The sequence below is a fragment of the Aulonocara stuartgranti genome (genome assembly GCF_965226115.1).
Source record: "Aulonocara stuartgranti genome assembly, chromosome: 5".
NCBI lineage: Eukaryota > Metazoa > Chordata > Actinopteri > Cichliformes > Cichlidae > Aulonocara > Aulonocara stuartgranti.
Genome location: NC_138943.1, coordinates 33,625,011 through 33,644,665, shown reverse-complemented (window position 1 = coordinate 33,644,665; position 19,655 = coordinate 33,625,011). Strand labels below are relative to the sequence as shown.

At 42.6% G+C, this 19,655-nt stretch overlaps 2 protein-coding genes across 6 annotated transcripts in view; one reads left to right on the top strand and one right to left on the bottom strand.

The window, feature by feature from the left end:
• The window catches only part of phactr3b (phosphatase and actin regulator 3b), a 60,749-nt gene extending 47,404 nt beyond the window's left edge, over positions 1 to 13,345 (bottom strand). The window contains exon 1 of the mRNA XM_082534549.1: positions 13,062 to 13,345. Coding sequence (XP_082390675.1) covers positions 13,062 to 13,170 — 109 coding nt within the window. The 5' untranslated portion in view covers positions 13,171 to 13,345. The remainder of the gene's footprint in view (positions 1 to 13,061) is intronic.
• On the top strand, positions 1,615 to 19,437 carry acot8 (acyl-CoA thioesterase 8). 5 transcript variants are annotated; one of them, XM_082534552.1, is made up of 7 exons: positions 1,615 to 1,641; positions 15,610 to 15,833; positions 16,733 to 16,869; positions 17,076 to 17,301; positions 18,118 to 18,275; positions 18,366 to 18,557; positions 19,131 to 19,420. In XM_082534552.1, exons 1-7 carry the CDS (start codon positions 1,630 to 1,632, stop codon positions 19,247 to 19,249), a joined length of 1,068 nt encoding a protein of 355 aa, XP_082390678.1. In that variant the 5' UTR covers positions 1,615 to 1,629; the 3' UTR covers positions 19,250 to 19,420. The 5 variants fall into 5 exon arrangements, with proteins under 5 accessions (XP_082390678.1, XP_082390680.1, XP_082390679.1 ...); XM_082534554.1 differs by lacking the exon at positions 1,615 to 1,641 and adding an exon at positions 8,284 to 8,296 and having other exon boundaries at positions 19,131 to 19,419; XM_082534553.1 differs by lacking the exon at positions 1,615 to 1,641 and adding an exon at positions 15,151 to 15,522 and having other exon boundaries at positions 19,131 to 19,419.
• Positions 19,438 to 19,655: the final 218 nt, after the last annotated feature.

Sequence of the window (19,655 nt, the reverse complement as noted above, 5' to 3'; positions counted from 1 at the left end):
GTACACATTTTATAGCCCCTAACAGTTTAACCCCGCTGTGTTATGCTAAAATGGCTTGAAGTACTCGGGAATACTATACACCTCTTTTTAAAATTTGAACTTGTAGCCTTCAGACCCAACTGACTCTTCTAAAGCGCTTTATAAAGTGCTTTTCAAATATGCACGGGTACTCACCACTAGAGCAGGGCGATATGACCAAAAATATTTATCACGATATACATTTGAAAATTTGCGATAACGATATAACTGACGATATAATTGACACTAGACAAAATACTTTACAACTCCACAACTTTATTAGTGCAAAAAAACCATCAATGTATTTTCACTTAAACAAGCAGCTGTTTTTTATGTGCATTAAAGTTATATAAAAATGTAACAGTGCAAATGCAAATTCCTTGCTGACAGTTTAACCAAAAGGCATTTCCAGTGGAAATTGTCCGACATATCCTCAGCATAACCATGTATAATATCCACAAAACTTAAAAAGAGGTTATACACACACAATACGGTAATATTATGTTGAAGCACAGTACGTATCACTCCGCGAGGCGCCTGCCTACGATAGCCGTAATGCTCCGACAATCCATCAAGCGGTGCGGGTTTGTAGCTTAGCAAAGTCGTACTAAAACATTTGACAGATTTTCGAGCGCCGTGTACCACATAAAATCGTTTCAAGGTCAGTAAACAACCAGAATTCATACATAAGGCACACGGGATTATAAGGGGCACTCTCGATTTTCAGAAAAATCAAAGGATTGATTTTAAGTGTGCCATATTTTCCAAACAACACGGTAATAACGACGGCCCGCTAGCATGCGCTACCAAAAATAGTGCTTTGTTGTGTATATGACGGACGAAAGCTAAACCAGTTCCACACCACTGAAGTTGCAGCATTTTTACAAACCAATTCTGGTTCACCCGTTTCATTCAACGATCCGCTTTAGCCCTTCTCATTCTCTGTCATGCTTTTTCCGCCATGTGCGTATGAAAACAAAGCTACCGTGCATGCGCATTTTACCCATATTCTATCGCGATATTTCATTTTCTTATCGTTGCCCAACATTATACCGATATTACCATGAACGGTATGATATGGCCCAGCCCTACTCACCAAGACCTTGATGTTTATTTATTCATATATATACACACATATACACATACACATATATATATACACACATACATATACACATACACATATATATATATATATATATATATATATATATATATATATATATATATATATATATACACACACACATATACACATACATATCTATATATATATAGATATATATCTATATTTATTAGGGGTGCAACGATACTCATATCGATATTGAACCGTTCGATACAGTGCTTTCGGTTCGGTACGCATATGTATCGAACAATACAAAATTTTTCATTTATTTTATCAACTTTTCTTCTGACGATGCTGTCTGTGTTGAGCACTCAGTGGATCTGCATTCGACTACTCCGCCTAGGCTGCACTGTCGAGCGCAGATCCACTGAGTGCAGTGCAAGCTAGCGAGACAGAAGCTAAGCTCGTTGCAACATGGCAAACTGAACCTCCCCCACCCTCATTCAGATCTGGCCTTTGGAACTATTTTGGTCTTCATGTGACGTATGACCCTGAAGGTAAGCGCGTCATGGACTAAAGTAAAACAGTATGTCGGATGTGCCACGCAATGCTCAATTACATGGGTGGGAACTAGTGTGTTAGCGCAGTTAGCTCGTTAACGTGTTGACGCTGTCCAGCCCCATGCACGGGGCGATCCGCGGTAACTTGTTAACGGAGATTTGCCGCGTTATGGCGTTTACGTCATTTTAACGAGATTAACGCTGACAGCACTAGTGGGAACAAAATGAATATGACTGCACATTTACGCTGACATCATTCTAGTGCAAAGACAAGTGGAAGCAGACAAAAACAACAAGCATGCATGCTACAAACTTTACCCGAGTCATTTAGACAGTGTTAGCACATGATTCTCCTTATGGGGACCTGATATGTTTAATGTGCTGCTGAGAATATAGCCCAGAAGAAGCGTATAGTATAGCTTTTATTTTGGAAAGAGCCATTTCTCTGTAATAAACTCTTTTCCAAAGATGAGTGATTTCTCGATCAGATAGATTTTTTTTATTATTTTGTTGTTTCAGCAACATTACATTTAAAAACTGTACTTTTGAGTTAAAATATATATTTATAATTTTAATAAATGACAAATTAAAAAGGCATGAACATTTTCTTTGTATCGAAAAAATATCGAGCCGTGACACCAAAGTATCGAACCAAACCGAACCGCCAAATTGATCACTTCCTTTATATTATTTTGGACTGGTGACTTCAGTTTTTTTAATGACCTAGCTACAGCATTCTGCATAACAGTGTTTTGTCCTCTCATGGCATTGGCCAACAGTGACGTCATGTTTTTCCCTGCTTGCTGCGTTGCTCCCCAGGGCCCTGTAGTCAGTGGAACCCAGCGATGTCTCTGCATAGTGCACAAGGGTATGAGAGATGAGTTGGCACAAAAAAAACAGGGAGGGGAAAAAAGCGAAGTGCTTTTGAATTAGCCACTGTACTACTGAGCCTTGGCCAACCAATAAAAAAGAATCAATGCTGCACCAAAGACTCAAGGGTAACATTCACTCTGAACAACCCATTACTGTCTCAGCAAAGCCACATTTCATTTATAGTCCTACATTACAGTCACATCACTTCTGGAATGCTCCGCATTAATCATGGCCAAGCTGTCCATGTTAAATCCTTCATCACTGCTTTCAAGATGTTCCTCTTTTGAAACAGACATGAGATCACAAAAAAAGAGCTTGAGAGGAATTGCATCAGCTCTGAAAATAGAGGGGTGTGAAGATGAGCAAAGTTTCATTTCCCGTGTGCAGTTGTAACCACCTCTAATTGAATTTCAAAAGATTTCGAAACTTATTCTAATATTGCCTTCACTGCGCTCATCCCTGCAGTCTTTGACATGAAGTGAATATTGAGTTGAAGTGCCCCTCACTTCAATACCAGTTCAGACTCCTCTTAAAACATGGAGAGTAATGCTGATTAATCCTAGGAAGGAGTCTGCCCGCTCTCACCGTATGCAGCATGACCTTGAACAAACCATGTGCTGTCCCTCTTTTTTGAGAGAGACCTGGTGACTGCAGTGCTGGACTTGCCGTGACAGTGACTGCTCACTGCACTTATGCAACATTAAGCCATCTGCCGAGTAGAGCCCTCTTGTGGCTGTGTTTCACCTTTCAACTGCTCTTGAACCCACTTAGAAGCATATTCAGGGCTCTGCCACTATGTAAGTTATTAACAAGTCTTTCAAAATGTCTCAAATCTCATATCTACTCCAGCTGTAGATGTCACATTTTAGTGGTGGAAATGCATTTCTAAGCACATGTTAGGGAACCCCTTGGTTAATTATATAGTGAGTTTAGATTTTAAAAGAAGCAAATAAAACCCTGGAAGTATTTTTGCCTGTTAGCATGAAAATGAACCAAAGGAACTTTCTTCTGATAAAACGATGCAACAAATGATGACAGGACAGGACTGCCTTAAGGAGTCAGTAGCATCCGTGTAGTCTGTCCTAAAGTAGAACCTTTCAGGCTGAAAAATTAAGGTAACACTTAAAGCCTTTTTCCACTAGTACCTACTTGACACAGCTCGACTTGCCTCAACTGGATTTCACATGTTTTCCATTACAATCGAGTACCACCTAATGTGCGTGGGGTTGTTATAGCGTGATGGTATACCTGCTGCTGTGCATAAGGCTTTTTGTCAGAATTGGGGAATGCAGTGTGTTTTTTGTGTAGGGTGGAATGTCCACTCCGGGTCAGGGATAAGTTCCTGCACCAAGTGGAAGAGTTTAAGAATCTCGGGGTCTTGTTCACGAGTGACGGGAGAAGGGAGCGAGAGATCGACAGACGGATTGGTGCTCCGGCTGCAGTGATGTGGATGCTGTTGCGGTGAAGAGACAGCTGAGTGTAAAAGTGAAGCTCTCAGTTTACCGGTCGATCTACGTCCCTACCCTCACCTATGGTCACGAGCTGTGGTAGTGACCAAAAGAACGAGATCGCGGATACAAGCGGCGGAAATGGGCTTCCTCTGAAGCTCTCTCTGGGTGAAAAGGGTGAGAAGTTCGGCCATCTGGGAGGGGCTCAGAGTAGAGCTGCTGCTCCTTCACATCGAAAGGAGCTAGTTGAGGTGGTTTGGGCATCTGACAAGGATGCCTCCCTGGTGTTCTGAGCATGTCCCACCAGAAGGGAGACCCAGGACACACAGGAGAGATTATATCTCTCAGCTGGCCTGGGAACGCATCGGTGTTCCCCCGGACAAGCTGGAGGAGGAGGCTGGGGTCTAGGTTTCTCTGCTAGGGCTGCTGTCCCGGGTACCCGACCCCGGATAAGCGGAAGAAAATGAATGGATGGATGGATTTCCCTCTTTACTGGGTTTAAAAAAATGGCGGTTTAGATTTTTGTGAATGAGACACTCATGGAGTGATGCAACTGACTAGCCAATGCAGTCTGTTGATGTCACATTTTTGGATCGCCTCAGATCGCCTGAAACCCCAGCCAAATAGGCACTAAAAAGGTCTGGGTACCATGTACTACCACCTGTTGGAAAACCATAAACCTAATGTTGAGTTGAACAGAGAAGTCGAACTTCTCACAAAACAATCAAAATCAAGAAGCAGTCAAAATTCAGCACGGTAAAAAAAATAATAGCAGATATTAGATGCTCTGAAAATGAGGTTTACGCCATGTAGACACAGGTCTACATGGCGTAAACCTGTATAGACATAGACTGGAAATACTGCTTTGCCAGCTAAGCCACCAGCTGTCTGTTTGCGTCCACTAATTCACTGAACTGGACCTTTCAATCATGTTTGTGGTGTTACCAGCATTTTATTTGCAACCTGTGGTTATTACTAATTAGATGGAAGGAAAGTACTGATTTCTGTTCAGCGCATCTTTCCAGCTAAGCTTACCGGCATTAGCTCTTAACTGAGCACGCCAACCTCTAAACCAAATGCAATCAGTACTAGTTTAAAGCAAAAGAAAAAAAGCCCAACATGGTGGTAGTCAATACATCAGCACTTTACAAACGTGTTATTAGGTGGTAGCTATGTCCATCTATTGATCTGCTAGCCTGTGCCACTTTTTCATATTCTTCCTTCCATATTTTGTGGTGAGTTGGAGATACAAATTTTGGTGACCACTAAGCCTAATATGCACTGAACATTGCACGTGAATTGTGATTTATAATAAATCCTTTTTTTAAAACAACTAGATGGTAACAATCACTGTGTGTGACAAAGTTTCATTCATATATTATATTAGAATCATATTAGTGAAATAACATAAGGTAAGATACTGAGAATCTAAGTATCCTTTAACTAGCTGATAGACCTAGGGTAAACAGTCTGCAGCTGCATGCTTCTCTGTATCTCATGTTAAAATCTAAGCCGCATACCCATGGGTAATTCACACAGACTGTGAGAGGGGAAATTTAAGTATGCAGTGAAGACAAGAAAACGTCTTCCAGGTTCACAACATGGATTTCAGAAACCCAAAAACTTTATGACAAGGCTCTTGCCAAATGCTGTTACAGCTGACATTTCCACAGACACACATGAGGACAATGGAAGTGACATTGCTTTATTGTTTTCTATTTCCAGCTATGCACACCTTTTATTCTGTCTCATCTCCAACTGCAGCTGCTGTGCAGTGACTCATGTGGAGACATTTAGCACTCGTTCCTCGCTGAGCTCAACATGCATGTAGGAGTGAGCTGCCAGGTGCCAGGCTTGCTATTCTGTCCTCTCAATCACAGCAGTGAATATGGAATGAGACAAACCGGCTTATGTAAAGGCTTCCTGATTAATAAAACATGAGGAATTCAAATAAAAAGAATCCTAATCTTCTCATCAGGCTGCCGCCATCGCCTCTGACTGAATGCGAGGACTAAACTGAGGCCCATCAGTAACCGAGGGTTGCGGCGGTGTGATGGTGGTGGGGTGCAGTGTACGAGAACAGCAGAGGAGTCCAGGGAGAAAGCCTTTGATGTCGGAGCAGCATGTCAGATTAGTACAACAGCAGTGACTCAAATAGGGAGATGAGGGGAGCAAGGGAAGAGGCTCCTGCAGGCTAAAGGCAACAGCAGGGAGGGACAGGGCAATGTTACAGTGTCAGCAAGCTTCACATCTTTAGTGCACAAGCAACAGTACATTTGGCATAAATGAATACTTCGTTTAACTTAAAGAATTTTCTGTCTTAATACAGTTAATAAGATACGTTCAATTCTAACATTTAATGATAATACTGTATCATATATATTATCATTATCAATGTTGACATTATGTGTGTGTACTTGCTTGCAGCTTGCTTCATAATATTACAAAAATAAACCCTGTTGAGCAAAAAGCTTCAGCTGTTAGACTGCAGGTAGTAAATCTGGTAAACTGTAAAACACTGCTGACAATTGATCACAGCATTGGAAAACTATATGAGAACACTCTGTATTATTTTATTTATTGTTTTTCAGCCTGCATTTTGAACAATGCTACCTGCTTTAAGCTAGGCAGCTAGCAAACCTTTTCTTATCTATACACATTGCAAGTTTTGTCTCACTAAACTATTTTAGTTTTGTATTTCAAGGTTCAAGGTTCTTTATTTGTCACATGCATAGTTATACAAGTATAACACACAGTGAAATGTAGCCTGACACGCTCCTCGACATGTGCAAAAATTGGGGGGGGGGGGTGTAGAGGAAGAACATTATATATATATATACATACATATAGTATATACACTGGGTGAATGTGCAGTAGTAGCAGCAAGCAGGTGAATTCTGTACATTAATATGAATAGCCTATTGTATGTAAGTCTGCATTATTTTATTTTAATTTACTGACTACCTTTTGAAATATGCAACATTTCGTGAGCTAGTCGGTTAGCAAGATTAGTTAAAAGCAATATAAACTGTAAAATGAAAATGTAGAGCTAAAGGGAAATTGAGAATTGCTAAAACTTTTAATGCATCCCCAAATGCAGTCGCAAAAACCATCAAGCGCTACGATGAAACTGGCTCACATGAGGACCGCACCAGGAAAGCAAGACCAAGAGCCACCTCTGCTGCTGAGGATACATTCATCCGAGTCATCACATGGCACGAATGAGAACCCACACACACAGTGTTGCACGTTGCTATGCGTTTTCTTGTGTATACGTTTAGGCACTTTCTGTCTGAGCAGCTTACCAGCTGCCACACCGCTCTCCCCTCCTGTCTGGCAACATCCTTTAAAGAGGAGTCATGATTCGATGATGGAGGTCAGGTGTGCAAGTCAGCCTCCCCCCTAACACCACACTGGGACCTCACTCCACACGTCCTCTGCAGCCGAGCCACAAACCACACCCCTCCACACACCAGCCTCAGGAACCGCATCTCAGATTAGAGCACAGATAAATGCCACACAGAGTTCCAGTAGCAGACACATCCCTACATCAACTGTTCAGAGGAGACTGTGAATCAGGCCTTTATAGTCAAATAGCTGCTAAGAAACCACTACTAAGAAAAAAACACAAGCAGAAGAGATTTGTTTGGGTCAAGAAACAAAGAGTGGACACCACCAGTGGAAATCTGTGCTTTGGTCTGATGAGTCCAAATTTGAGATCTTTGGTTCCACCTGCCGTGTCTTTGTGCGACGCAGAAAAGGTGAACGGATGGTCTCCACATGCATGGATCCCACCGTGAAGCATGGTGGAGGAGGTGTGATGGTGTGGGGTGCTTTGCTGGTGACACTGTTGGGGATTTATTCAAAACTGAAGGCACACTGAACCAGCATGGCTACCACAGCATCCTGCATTTAGTTAGACCATCATTAATTTTTTCAACAGGACAACGACCCCAAACACACCTCCAGGCTGTGTAAGGGCTATCTGACCAAGAAGAAGAGTGATGGAGTGCTGCACCAGATGGCCTGGCCTCCACAGTCACCTGACCTTAACCCAATCGAGATTGTTTGGGATGAGATGGAGCGCAGAGTGAAGGCAAAAGAACCAACAAGTGCTGACCATCTCTGGGAACTCCTTCAAGACTGTTGGAAAACCATTTCAGATGACGACCTCATGAAGTTCATCGAGAGAATGCCGAGAGTGTCCAAAGCAGGAATCAAAGCTAAGGGTGGCTGTTTTACTACATAATTCCATATGTGTTCATTCATAGTTTTGATGCCTTCAGTGAGAATCTACAATATGGAATAAAGAAAAAACATTAAATGAGAAGGTATGTCCAAACTTTTGACTCTTAGTGTAAATGCCAAAATGTGAATTTCAAATCAAATCAAATCAAATCACTTTTATTGTCACATCACATGTGTAGGCACACTGGCACAGCACATGCGAGTGAAATTCTTGTGTGCGAGCCCCACAAGCAACAGAGATGTGCAAACACAACAACACAAACGAGCAAAATACAAGAATGGCCAACCTGAAACTAATAAATATATGTACAATATATAATAGTGTATGCATTTCTGGATGTGTATACTAAATATTTTCCTACGTGTGTGTGTGTGTGTGTGTGTGTGTGTGTGTGTGTGTGTGTGTGTACACATTTTTACAAATTAAATAGTAAAAAAAAAAAATAATAATAATAATAATAATAATAATAATAATAAAATATATAAAATATACAGAGTTGAATATGTGCAAAACAAGTGGCATTTATATACAGTGTGGAGTGCATAATGTTGAAGTTCCAGTAGTGAAGCTGAGGTGTCTATGACGTGTTCAGCAGTCTGATGGCCTGATGGAAAAAGCTGTCTCTCAGTCTGCTGGTACGGGACCGGATGCTGCAGAACCTCCTTCCTGATGGAAGCAGTCTGAACAGTTTATGGCTGGGGTGACTGGAGTCCTTGATGATCCTCCCCGCTTTCCTCAGGCAGCGCTTCCTGTAGATGTCTTGGAGGGAGGGAAGCTCACCTCCAATTATCCGTTCAGAGCACCGCACTACTCGCTGGAGAGCTTTGCAGTTGTAGGCGGTGCTGTTGCCATACCAGGTGGTGATGCATCCAGTGAGGATGCTCTCAATGGCACAGTGATAGAAGGTCCTGAGGATGCGAGGGCTCATGCCGAATCTTTTCAGTCTCCTGAGAAAGAAGAGGCGCTGCTGCGCCTTCTTCACTGTTTTGTTTGTGTGTACTGACCACGTAAGATCCTCAGCCAGATGTACTCCAAGGAACCGGAAGCTGCTCACTCTCTCCACAGCAGCGCCGTTGATGGTGATGGGGGTGTGTACTTCTCTGCACCTCCGGAAGTCCACTATCAACTCCTTTGTCTTTGCGACGTTGAGGGTGAGATGGTTGTCTTGACACCAGTGGGTCAGGGCGCTGACCTCCTCCCTGTAAGCCGTCTCATCACCGTTGGTGATAAGACCCACCACTGTAGTGTCGTCCGCAAACTTCACAATGATGTTGGAGCTGTTAGTGGCTGTGCAGTCGTAGGTGTAGAGTGAGTACAGGAGAGGGCTCAGTACACACCCCTGTGGAGCACCAGTGTTCAGTGTGATGGGGGATGAGGTGATGCTGCCCAGTCTGACCACCTGGCGTCTGTCAGACAGGAAGCTAAGGATCCAGCTGCAGAGGGAGCTGCTCAGTCCTAGATCCTGCAGTTTCCTGTCCAGCTTCGAGGGAACGATGGTATTGAATGCTGAGCTGTAATCTACAAACAGCATCCTCACATACGTGTCTCTCTTCTCCAGGTGTGACAGGGCAGTGTGTAGTGTCAGGGCTATGGCATCATCAGTGGACCTGTTGTGGCGGTATGCGAACTGTAGAGGGTCCAGTGAGTCGGGTAGTGCAGAGCAGATGAAGTCCCTGACCAGCTTCTCGAAGCATTTGCTTACGATGGGGGTCAGGGCTACAGGTCGCCAGTCGTTCAATGAGGAGATGGTGGAGGATTTGGGTACAGGGACGATGGTGGCCATTTTGAAGCAGGCTGGGACTACAGACAGAGAGAGGGAAAGGTTGAAGATGTGCGTGAACACTCCAGTCTCATGGTGTTCGCTGTGTCGAATCTAGCGTAGAATACGTTTAGATCCTCACACAGAGAGGCCGTGGTCTGCGGTGTGCTGGTTTTCCCTCTAAAGTCTGTGATCGTGTTTAGTCCCTGCCACATACTCCGAGGGTTGTCAAACTGTTGCTCCACCCTGTCCCTGTACACCCTGAATTTGAATCCACCTTTGGGCTACAATGTTTTTGGCGGCACATATTGTTCTGCACCATCTCTAGCAGAGACAATGATGTAACCTCTATGGGCTGATCAAGGCGGCTGCTTATCACCACTTAACGAAGTCCATAGGGAGAGATTTTAATACATGGCATGCTGTTCTGTTCTCAGCCTGCTGACTAGTTGGTAAAGCAAAGACCTGTCTGACAACCTTTAAACTTCAGGGTAACAAGTATTTGGGTTAAATCAGTCTTCAGTGCTTAGCAGATGCTAAAAGCACTGAGTGAGGACTAAGCACAAATGGCAAGTGATTTTCCATTTCTGGTTACAACCTTGTAATTCAGAGGAAATGTTTACATTGTAAGAAGTCATTTGTATTAAGTCCGGTCGATTGTGCAGCTGATTCAGTTTGACATTGCCCAGCTGGGTGCTGTGATAATACCACCATCAGTGATCTGTCACTCCCCTTTCCCTCCCCTCTAATGGATAGGATTCTTCAAGTAGAAAGATCAAAGCCGCAGTAGGGGGCTCGGAAAGGGTTAGCACCGATCTGAGGGGATGGAGAAGTGGGGGAGGAACAGGACAGGCAGGTTTGCACTTGCTGCATTGCCTGAGCTCTGTCTGTCTAATGCTGCACTGGAAATGTCCAGTTTTTGGGGAGAAATCTGCCACAGTGCTTCAGAGATGAGATGAAATGAGATCTGAGCCTATTTGACATTTAGATAAAAATGGTAATAAGCGGCATATGACAGGACAACCCTGCCAGTGATGCCTTAGAGTTTCACATATACACCAACGCTGTTACGTAACTATAACAACCACAACAACGTGACAAGCAGTAGAAACCGAAGGCATGAACACAACGGTATTCGCCGCCAGCGAGAGAACTTGAACATCCTCTTCTGCAGCATTGCTGTGGCTCTCCTTCTCTAAAGACAGCCAGCTGAAGGAGTCCAATGTTCAAACAGACTGTAACATCACACACTGGTGAAAATGAAAGTGTGGCATGCATGCCACAAGATGAATGAATCCTGTCATGTGCATTATACTGCAACCCCCACACTTGTGATTCAGTAACTGAGCCTCTTATTTGTAGAGATACAGCAGCATCAATGTCTGCACTCATCACTTTGGCTGTGAAACCATGGACCGTATATAAAAGATGGGTGTATGTAGGCACGCATTGCTTTTGGAATTTGTATTTCCAAGTCCCAACATTGCCATTTTGAATGATGCCATGCAATATTTCTGGATTTTTGGAGCCACTGAGCAACAGCCTCTGGAATGAAGCCAACGCAGAACATACAAAGACAGCATTTCATCTAATGGCAACTTGATGCTGACTCCAAAAGCAAGTCAAACCCCAAGGACTCCCTCATTGAAATGCCCAACTTCACAGCATTAAAAGCCATGTTCATGGCCTGGTGCAGGAAAAAAATGGTTTAAACCTCTATGCATAATCACTGTGGAGTGGTGGAGGGGTTAGGGGCAAGGTACCACCATAAATATGGCCAAGAGTTCATTTCAGTAACCAGCTAGCTGCCCATGTTAGCAAACAATCAAAATGGCCACACCCTTAACTTTAAGCATTAACAGTATCGAGATGGATGACTCTTTTTTTTTTTAAAGAAAAATCACCCTCCACACAGCTGTTACAAAGGGGAAATATTCATAACGGCCAAAAGCTTTTAAGTGTGAGGCTGTAAACATGTAAAGTTGTACATTTTATCATCTGAGGATTGACTCATTCCAGAAGCCAGCCTCTAGTGGCCATTAGAGGAAGTGTAGTGTTTGGCACTTCCGTGTTGGCTTCAGTTTTCGGACCTTGAGGTTGCCGTTTACCTGAAACCAGTTGAATGTACTGCTGGCAAACAAACAGCATTGTGCTTCCAGCCTGCAAATAATCATCCAACACACTTTCACATGAGTCTGTCGCTCAGTACCTTTGAAAGCAGAACATTTTTATGACTCCTGCTTCACATCTACACAGCAACAGTGAACGCCTTCCCACAGACTCCCGGTGGAACTGCGAATCCCACCTCACGAATAAGCACAACTCACGGCCTAAGTGGCATTTCGCTTTGAATTGCTGGCTGCTGTACATCACCAGTGTGGAGCAGACAGACAAACACCATGTCGTCTCACAGTTGGAGAGCCAAGCGCTGCCTTCTGCCATTTAGATCACCATGGAAACAGCCAAATACACAACCAGCACTCTCGTCAGCTTCGGCTCAACACACTGCAGTCCATGTGTGATAGCAACTTGTGTGCCCCCATGCTGCAAGCACACACCTCGTTCACAAATGCAGAAATAAGAGAGCGAGAATAGTGAGGGGGAGGAGAGAGAGAACACCCAGTTCTACATCATGACATCGTGTTTATTCAAAGATGTCACAGCCTGATGATGTGAAGGAGATTTGGGCAATGAGGAGCTGATGTTACAAGTCTGGATGCCATTATTGGGATAAAATCAGTGCAATGCTTAAAAAGGGGGACTCTACATATGACCTGCATGACACTAGTGGGGGAAAAAACCCATCATAGCCTGATTCATTACGGTGTGGTTGATATTTTAAAGGCAGCCACACAGAAGGCCTACTTCTCACAGCCAGAGCGAGCACTGGGTAGTAAATGACGCACGTTTACAACACAAGCACACAAATGAAGTGGGACCACCACGGGTGCAGTCTGCGTGACTGGATGCGGGCGAGCCCGGACTCCGTGATGTCACGCCTACCCAGTCGACCGCGTGAAGCAGCAGTAAATGAGACAGCTGACACATGTCCAACAAGCAGTCGGATTACCGCCCCCCCTCCTCTTACCTGCTCTGTGCGCTTCACCCAGGCGGACCTCGGTGATGCTGCTCGGGTCACTCTGAGATCTTCCCCGCTGCAACACACAGTCCTCCTCCAGCCCATCCGATGATGCCATGGTGAAAACAAGACGGCGACACGAGACTGAAAGGGGCGATCTCCGTCAGCCAAGGTCACCGGCATCAAGAGGTGGTGCGGATTAAATGTGGTCGGAGTGCTGCAGCTGCAGCTCCTGGTCCCCGAAAAGCAGCAGCGCTGGGGAAATCCATTACGCGCGCAGCATCATGGCGCCTTCAGGTGTTGCTCGCAAAATCAGCAACGTTAACAGGTAGTAAGTGAATTTGAGTGGTAAATAAAACTAGGAAAGCGCAATATTGATTCAAATTCATATAATAAAGAACTCCATTTAAATCTGTCCTCTGTTGCAGTCCCGGTTTGTGCAATTTGGTAAGAAAGGCTTGTGCCTTTTAGTGTTTTTTCTTTGCCCTTTAATGTCTTAAATATCAGGCCACATTTGAAAGCAATAGATCCTACAGCCTCTGAAGGCAGCATCAGAGTCATGGCCTGCTTGGTATTAGCTGAAAATGGGCAGCCTCTTAATGGAATCTTCGTCTGAATCCATGCTTTGGTTTCAGCCTTCTGTCCAGTTCATGCAAACCATGTCAATGTTGGTTAAATTCATAGTTTGTGCTGCTCGATCCCTCTGAAGTCTGCTGCGCTGTTCTCTCCTTAATACTTCAGATCAACGCTTGAATCACTTTAAGCACCAAATACATCTGAATATAAGGAGGAGAGGCAGTGCATAGCAGTCAGAATTTGACATCAGTGCCAGAGACATCGTTTTCAGTTCACTGCCATGGCCAAAGTCATTAACACAGACGTAACACTATTACATGTGAGATACTTCAGCTTTGGGTTTGAAATGGCAGTTATCACTGGTGATTATGTATTAAAAAGGTTGGTCTTATGAGTATAACATGTTATCAACACATTTCCATCAACAAAGCAGAAAGTAAAAAAAACAAAAACATAACAACATGCAGGTATAATGTAAAGTACATTTGGGAAAATGTTTCTCCCAAATGACGCACTGAAAACTGTAGTTTATAGACTTGACTCAGTCATGGTTCCTGCAGTGAACAAATCTTTTTTTTTTCAACAAAAACAAAAACAGTCAACCTTAAACAATCAGTCACTTTAAAGTCAAAGTCAACAGCAACATAAAAAAAATCAGTTTCAACTCAAGATTGCAACAGTGCACAAAGTCTTCACATTTAGCAAGAACCTTTTTGTTTTTTACAAATCGTTTTTGAAAAGATTAAATATCAGGTTAACTGCACACACATAGAAAATTGTTCTTTTGGTACAGCTTTTGAAGAGTTGTGGATACATGTCGCTGACTCAACACAGATGATGCACATTTCCTGATAGTCATCTCTGCGTCTCTGGCCTGCTGCTCGATTTCTGTATATACGATATTTAATTAATGATGACAGTTTTATGGAATTTCTAAACTAAAATTTAACTAATAATTTAATTTTAATTTAAAACCACAAACAGACGACAAATTTTAATAAAAAGCTGATAGTTGGATTTATTGAGTTGATGAAAGGTACAAAGACACTGCACACTGTAAAATGTAAATAAAAACAATGCAATTTGCAAATCTTAAAAACTCATATTTTATTCACAATACAAAGTATGTCAAGTGTTTAAATAATTTTTGTTAAAGACTATTTGGAATTTGATGGCAGTCTCAAATCCCTCTAGAGAGGGTAACACTGTGTAGTCTCTCATTTATCTAATTTTCTTTAACAACAGTCTGTAAAGGTCTGGAAACTGTTTGCGAATGTATACTAAAACCTACTATCTTGTGACTGCTTACCAAATTTAGAAATGAAAACAGTAAACCAACTGTAAATACTTTAAACTGTCCATGAGTGTCCCTAACGCCATCCCTGTAAATGCCATAATATGACCAGAATGACTGGTAAAGGAAAATCATTATTCTGCTCTGACTGTTTCAAGCACAGCTAAGAAGACTGATAACTCCTCGACAAGTAAGAGACGTATTGTTTCCTCCTTATTAAGACGTTCCCTTCAAAATGCCGTCAGAGTAAAACTCAAATCAATAAACATGTTGTTCTCAGACACTCATTTACATATTTTGCCATATGCCAATGATAACACACTACAACATTAACAATGTAAAGGAAGACCTGCTATATAAACGCTGCACAAATATGCAGTGAACCAGTCAGGTGGTTAATTTTCTAATCACAATATAGACACCTTAGTGTTGATACGACAGCACACCTTCAGGGGTCTAGAGGAGTCCATGCCTCGATGGGTCAGGGCAAAAAGAGGGAACCAACACAATATTAGTCAGGCGTTCATAATGTTATACCCGATCCGTGTCTTTGCAAAAGTGCAAAATAAATGGATCCAATTCAAGTGCTGAGAAACTTTGGTACTTTAATGGTAGTAGTAAATGTCTGTGTTTTGTCCCAACGCTAGGTGGCAGTTATGAACTTTTCACCATTTTTTCCTTTTACAGTGTAGAAGAAGTTTCCAAACAAACATGGCGGAGAAAGAACTCGGCGGATGTCATGAAAATAGCGGTTTAATCGATAAAAACAAAATTCTGGAAGCTAATGAGGCACTGAAATCAGAACAAGATGAAGTTTCGCAGAGCCGTAACTCTCAGTATCAGCAGGACCTGAAAAGCGTCCTCCTCACCAGCGTTTTAAACCTGGAGAAGCTGGATGTCGACCTGTACCGGTAAGTTTCCACTGCAGCTCGCTGTTTGATGTGCACTGGTCCCCGCTCGGTATACAACAGGAAGGTAATATGTAAAACACGTCATTGTAGGCAGCGACCTCCCAAACCTTCTCTATCTGCTGCTGACTCTTTTTGAGCTTCTGGTACCACAGGTGTTGACAACCAGGGACCTGATTGGCTCCTGATTAGCAAGCAGCACCTGTGAGCATGGACCCTCCTACAGCGGTCAGCAGGTGTCTGCTCTAAGCACGCCACGTTTGACTGATTAGGAATCAATGGAATAGGCATTTGTTGTCATTGTACATGTACAACGAAATTATGGCCTTTATTGAAAGTATGCATAGGACAACTTCAAGCCTGTTTTCCACAAAACCAAGCTGCCGCATTATCTGGATGGAGCCCTAGTACCAACTCCAAATTTAAGGCCAAATATTCCATATAACAGGGGATGTCCCTGTTATGTGGAATATTTGGCTCTCATGCCGACGATTTGGCACATTGCGTCGGTATGTTAGACATTGGGATGAGAACGTGTTGGGAGGAAAGTTATGTTCAGCAATGAGTTCATATTCTGCGACAGCAACGGGATCATAGGGTCAAAGTGTGGAGAAGATGTAGAGAACACTACACTGATTGCTGCACCAGCTTTTGGTGGAGGCAGTGTGATGGTGTGGGGCAGCGTCTCCCTCACTGGAAAAGCTAGGCTTGTCATCAACGGAGGCGAAAGATGATAGATCCAAATGTGGCACCATTTAAGGGGAAATAAACAGGATTTCAAATGGTATATAAATAATAATCCACCAAACACAAATTTTCTTTACGTCCTGTGATAAGTTCAGTTCACCTTTTATAAGCATTTGCCTGATTACCTTTCAGCAGTGTATCCTCTGTTCCCACAGGGGGACCCACCACTGGGTGCCCCGCACTCAGCGTCTGTTTGGAGGTCAGATAGTTGGCCAGGCCCTGGTGGCTGCGGCCAAGTCTGTGAGCGACAGCCTGTACGCCCACTCTCTGCACTGCTACTTTGTCCGAGCAGGTAAGATGAGCTGAACTTCCTCGGTGATGAAAGAATAACATTACAAAGAATCCATTTGGAAGTCAGCAAAGACAGAGAGAAAGAGACAACATACAGATGGGCTTAAATAGCTTCATCTCCTCTTCTTTTTCTGTACAAGCAAATGTGCACCTGTTTTCATTTTCAGTCAGTTATGATAGCACTTTACTGTTCTTGGTGTTTTCCAGGTGATCCGAAGGTTCCGGTGCTTTACCAGGTGGACCGCACGCGAGATGGCCGCAGCTTCACCGTGCGCTCTGTGAAGGCCATCCAGCATGGACAGCCCATACTAATCTGCCAAGCCTCCTTCCAAACACTGCAGCCCAGCCCCCTGCAGCACCAGTTCCCCATGCCAGTGGTCCCTCCGCCTGAAGACCTCCTCACCGTGGAGGAACTTATTCACCATTACCTCAGGTAGCATTGACTTTATTTATTATTGTGGATTAGACTGTGCCTTCGTCTGATCCACATTGTGCTTAAAGTTATATAAAATAACATTCCAAGTCACTGTTTTCTGTAAATTTTAGGCACCTTTGAGGCTTCCTCAGGCAGAATGGCCTCTAAAGTCACACTGACCAAAACTTTGTGTCAAGGAGCAGTCTTGTAAACGACACTATTGCAGATCGCTTTAGTTTCTATTTTTTTTTTTTTTAAACTTATATAATCATCTATAATCATGTTTCCAGCTTCACTGTTTTCTTTCTGCATTGTGTCTTTGTTTGCAAGCGTGTACGGTAAGGAGCTGAGAGGAAGTGCTAAGAAACAAGAGCTTTTTCGCTTGGACAAGTCCAGATTGTGTTGTTTCTCCTACGACACATATCAGCTGATTAAAACTTAGATTTAACTGTTGGTTAAGCTGTTGTTTACAACACTAATATCTGAGTCCAGCTATAAAGTCTGCTAAATTTGTCATTATCCATCTGTCTAGTTTCAGGTACCCTGTGGGGTTTTTTGTATTCACTTTAGTTATAATCATATAAAACTTCACTTTATTTATTATGCAAACTTCATGGATTAGGATCATTAATCAGGAGAAACCACACTAGCATTTTATTTTTGAAGTCAAAAATCTTGAAGTTCATAGACATCAAAAAATGTAAAACTTATTATTATTGTTTAAAACAACAGTTTTGCTAACACTGCTATTATGCATTACTAAAGAACTGCAGTTAGAATAAATAAAGCAAACATATAACTGTGTTTTCTCTCTGTCTGTGGGTTGTTTTGCAGTAAACCTGACCTGGCAGAGGAGGCAAAGAAAGGCCTGAAAAAACTGCTGGCTAATGAAGTCCCCATTGAGATAAAACCAGTCAACCCAGCACACTTTTACAGACTGGGTCCAGAGCAACCAAGAAGGCTGTTTTGGGGGCGAGCACGAGGACATATTGGTAAAATATCATTGTCATCCTGCCTCGTGTTTGAGATCAGAGTAAGACGTATGGTACATGCTAAGCTGTTTTTGTTGTGTGTTTGCGTAGGGGAAGGTAACATGAAGCTACACTGCTGCGTTGCTGCTTATGTGTCAGACTTTGCTCTGCTGGGCACAGTGCTGCTGCCTTACCCAGAGTACAGGGCCAAGTTCGCCGCCTCGCTCGACCACTCCATGTGGTTCCACAGCACGTTCCGCAGTGATGAGTGGATGCTGTACGAGTGTGAGAGCCCATGGGCAGGTCAGTATGTTGGTCACATCTCAAGAACGAATGCAGAACACAGTAAAGCATATGTTTTTAACATCAGAATATGACCGGTCATGTTTCCAGCTTCACTGTTTTCTTAGGTAAGCACTTTGTTTTTATTTTGAAACAAAGTCCACAAGTAATGTCCTGCATTATTCAAACTAGTAGCTTGAACTCGTTTGAAAAGCAGTCTTTGTTTTTCTGTCCCTGGGAACACATGGTATGTGTTTCATTTTTATTAGATTAAATATTGTTTTTAGCTTTTCTTTGTTATAATTTGTTGTCATGGGAGATAGATAGATAGTTCATCAGTGCATGATTATTGTTACACCCCATAACTATGCATGTGACGAATAAAGAACCTTGAACCTTGAAATTTCCCCGTTGTGGAACCAATAAAATCTTATCTTAAGTAGTATTAATGTAACAGTAGTATTTTTGAGTACCATCATCAGTGATGATGATTGTTGTGTATTTGGTTCTAACTTTCAAAGACTTTGTATTTGTTTATGCTTTGCTTGTCCTTTTGTCCATTCCTGAAATGACTTTCTGTTTTGTGCCCTACAGGGAGCAGCAGGGGACTGGTGCAGGGCCGAATGTGGAGAAGAGATGGGATGCTGGCTGCCTCATGTTCCCAGGAGGGTGTCCTGAGAGTGAAACCAGTCACTGAGCCCAGCAAATTATAGGGATACTTTATGTGTTTCCTTTTGAAACCCTAATTTATTTGTATAATCTAATTATATGATTAGCAAAAGAATTCTAAACGTTTAAAAATTAATATATGAAAGCATGATTTTTTTAAATTTTTTTTTTAATAAATGTATTTTCCGTCAATAAAGACTAAAATAGTTGTAATGGATGCACGCTTGTCATTTGTTTGAGAAATGCCTTCATTCTCACACATAAACATGATTCAATCCTTCATTCATATTCCTACAGGAAATTCTCCTTATCAAGGCAAAGACTTGAATATTCACATAAGTCAAAAGAGACATGTACAGTGTGAAGGTACCGCACAGGTCTTATGTACAAGCTTCACACACACAAAACTGAAGTGTGTACTTTGTGCCTACATTTTCGTCAGCTTTTATT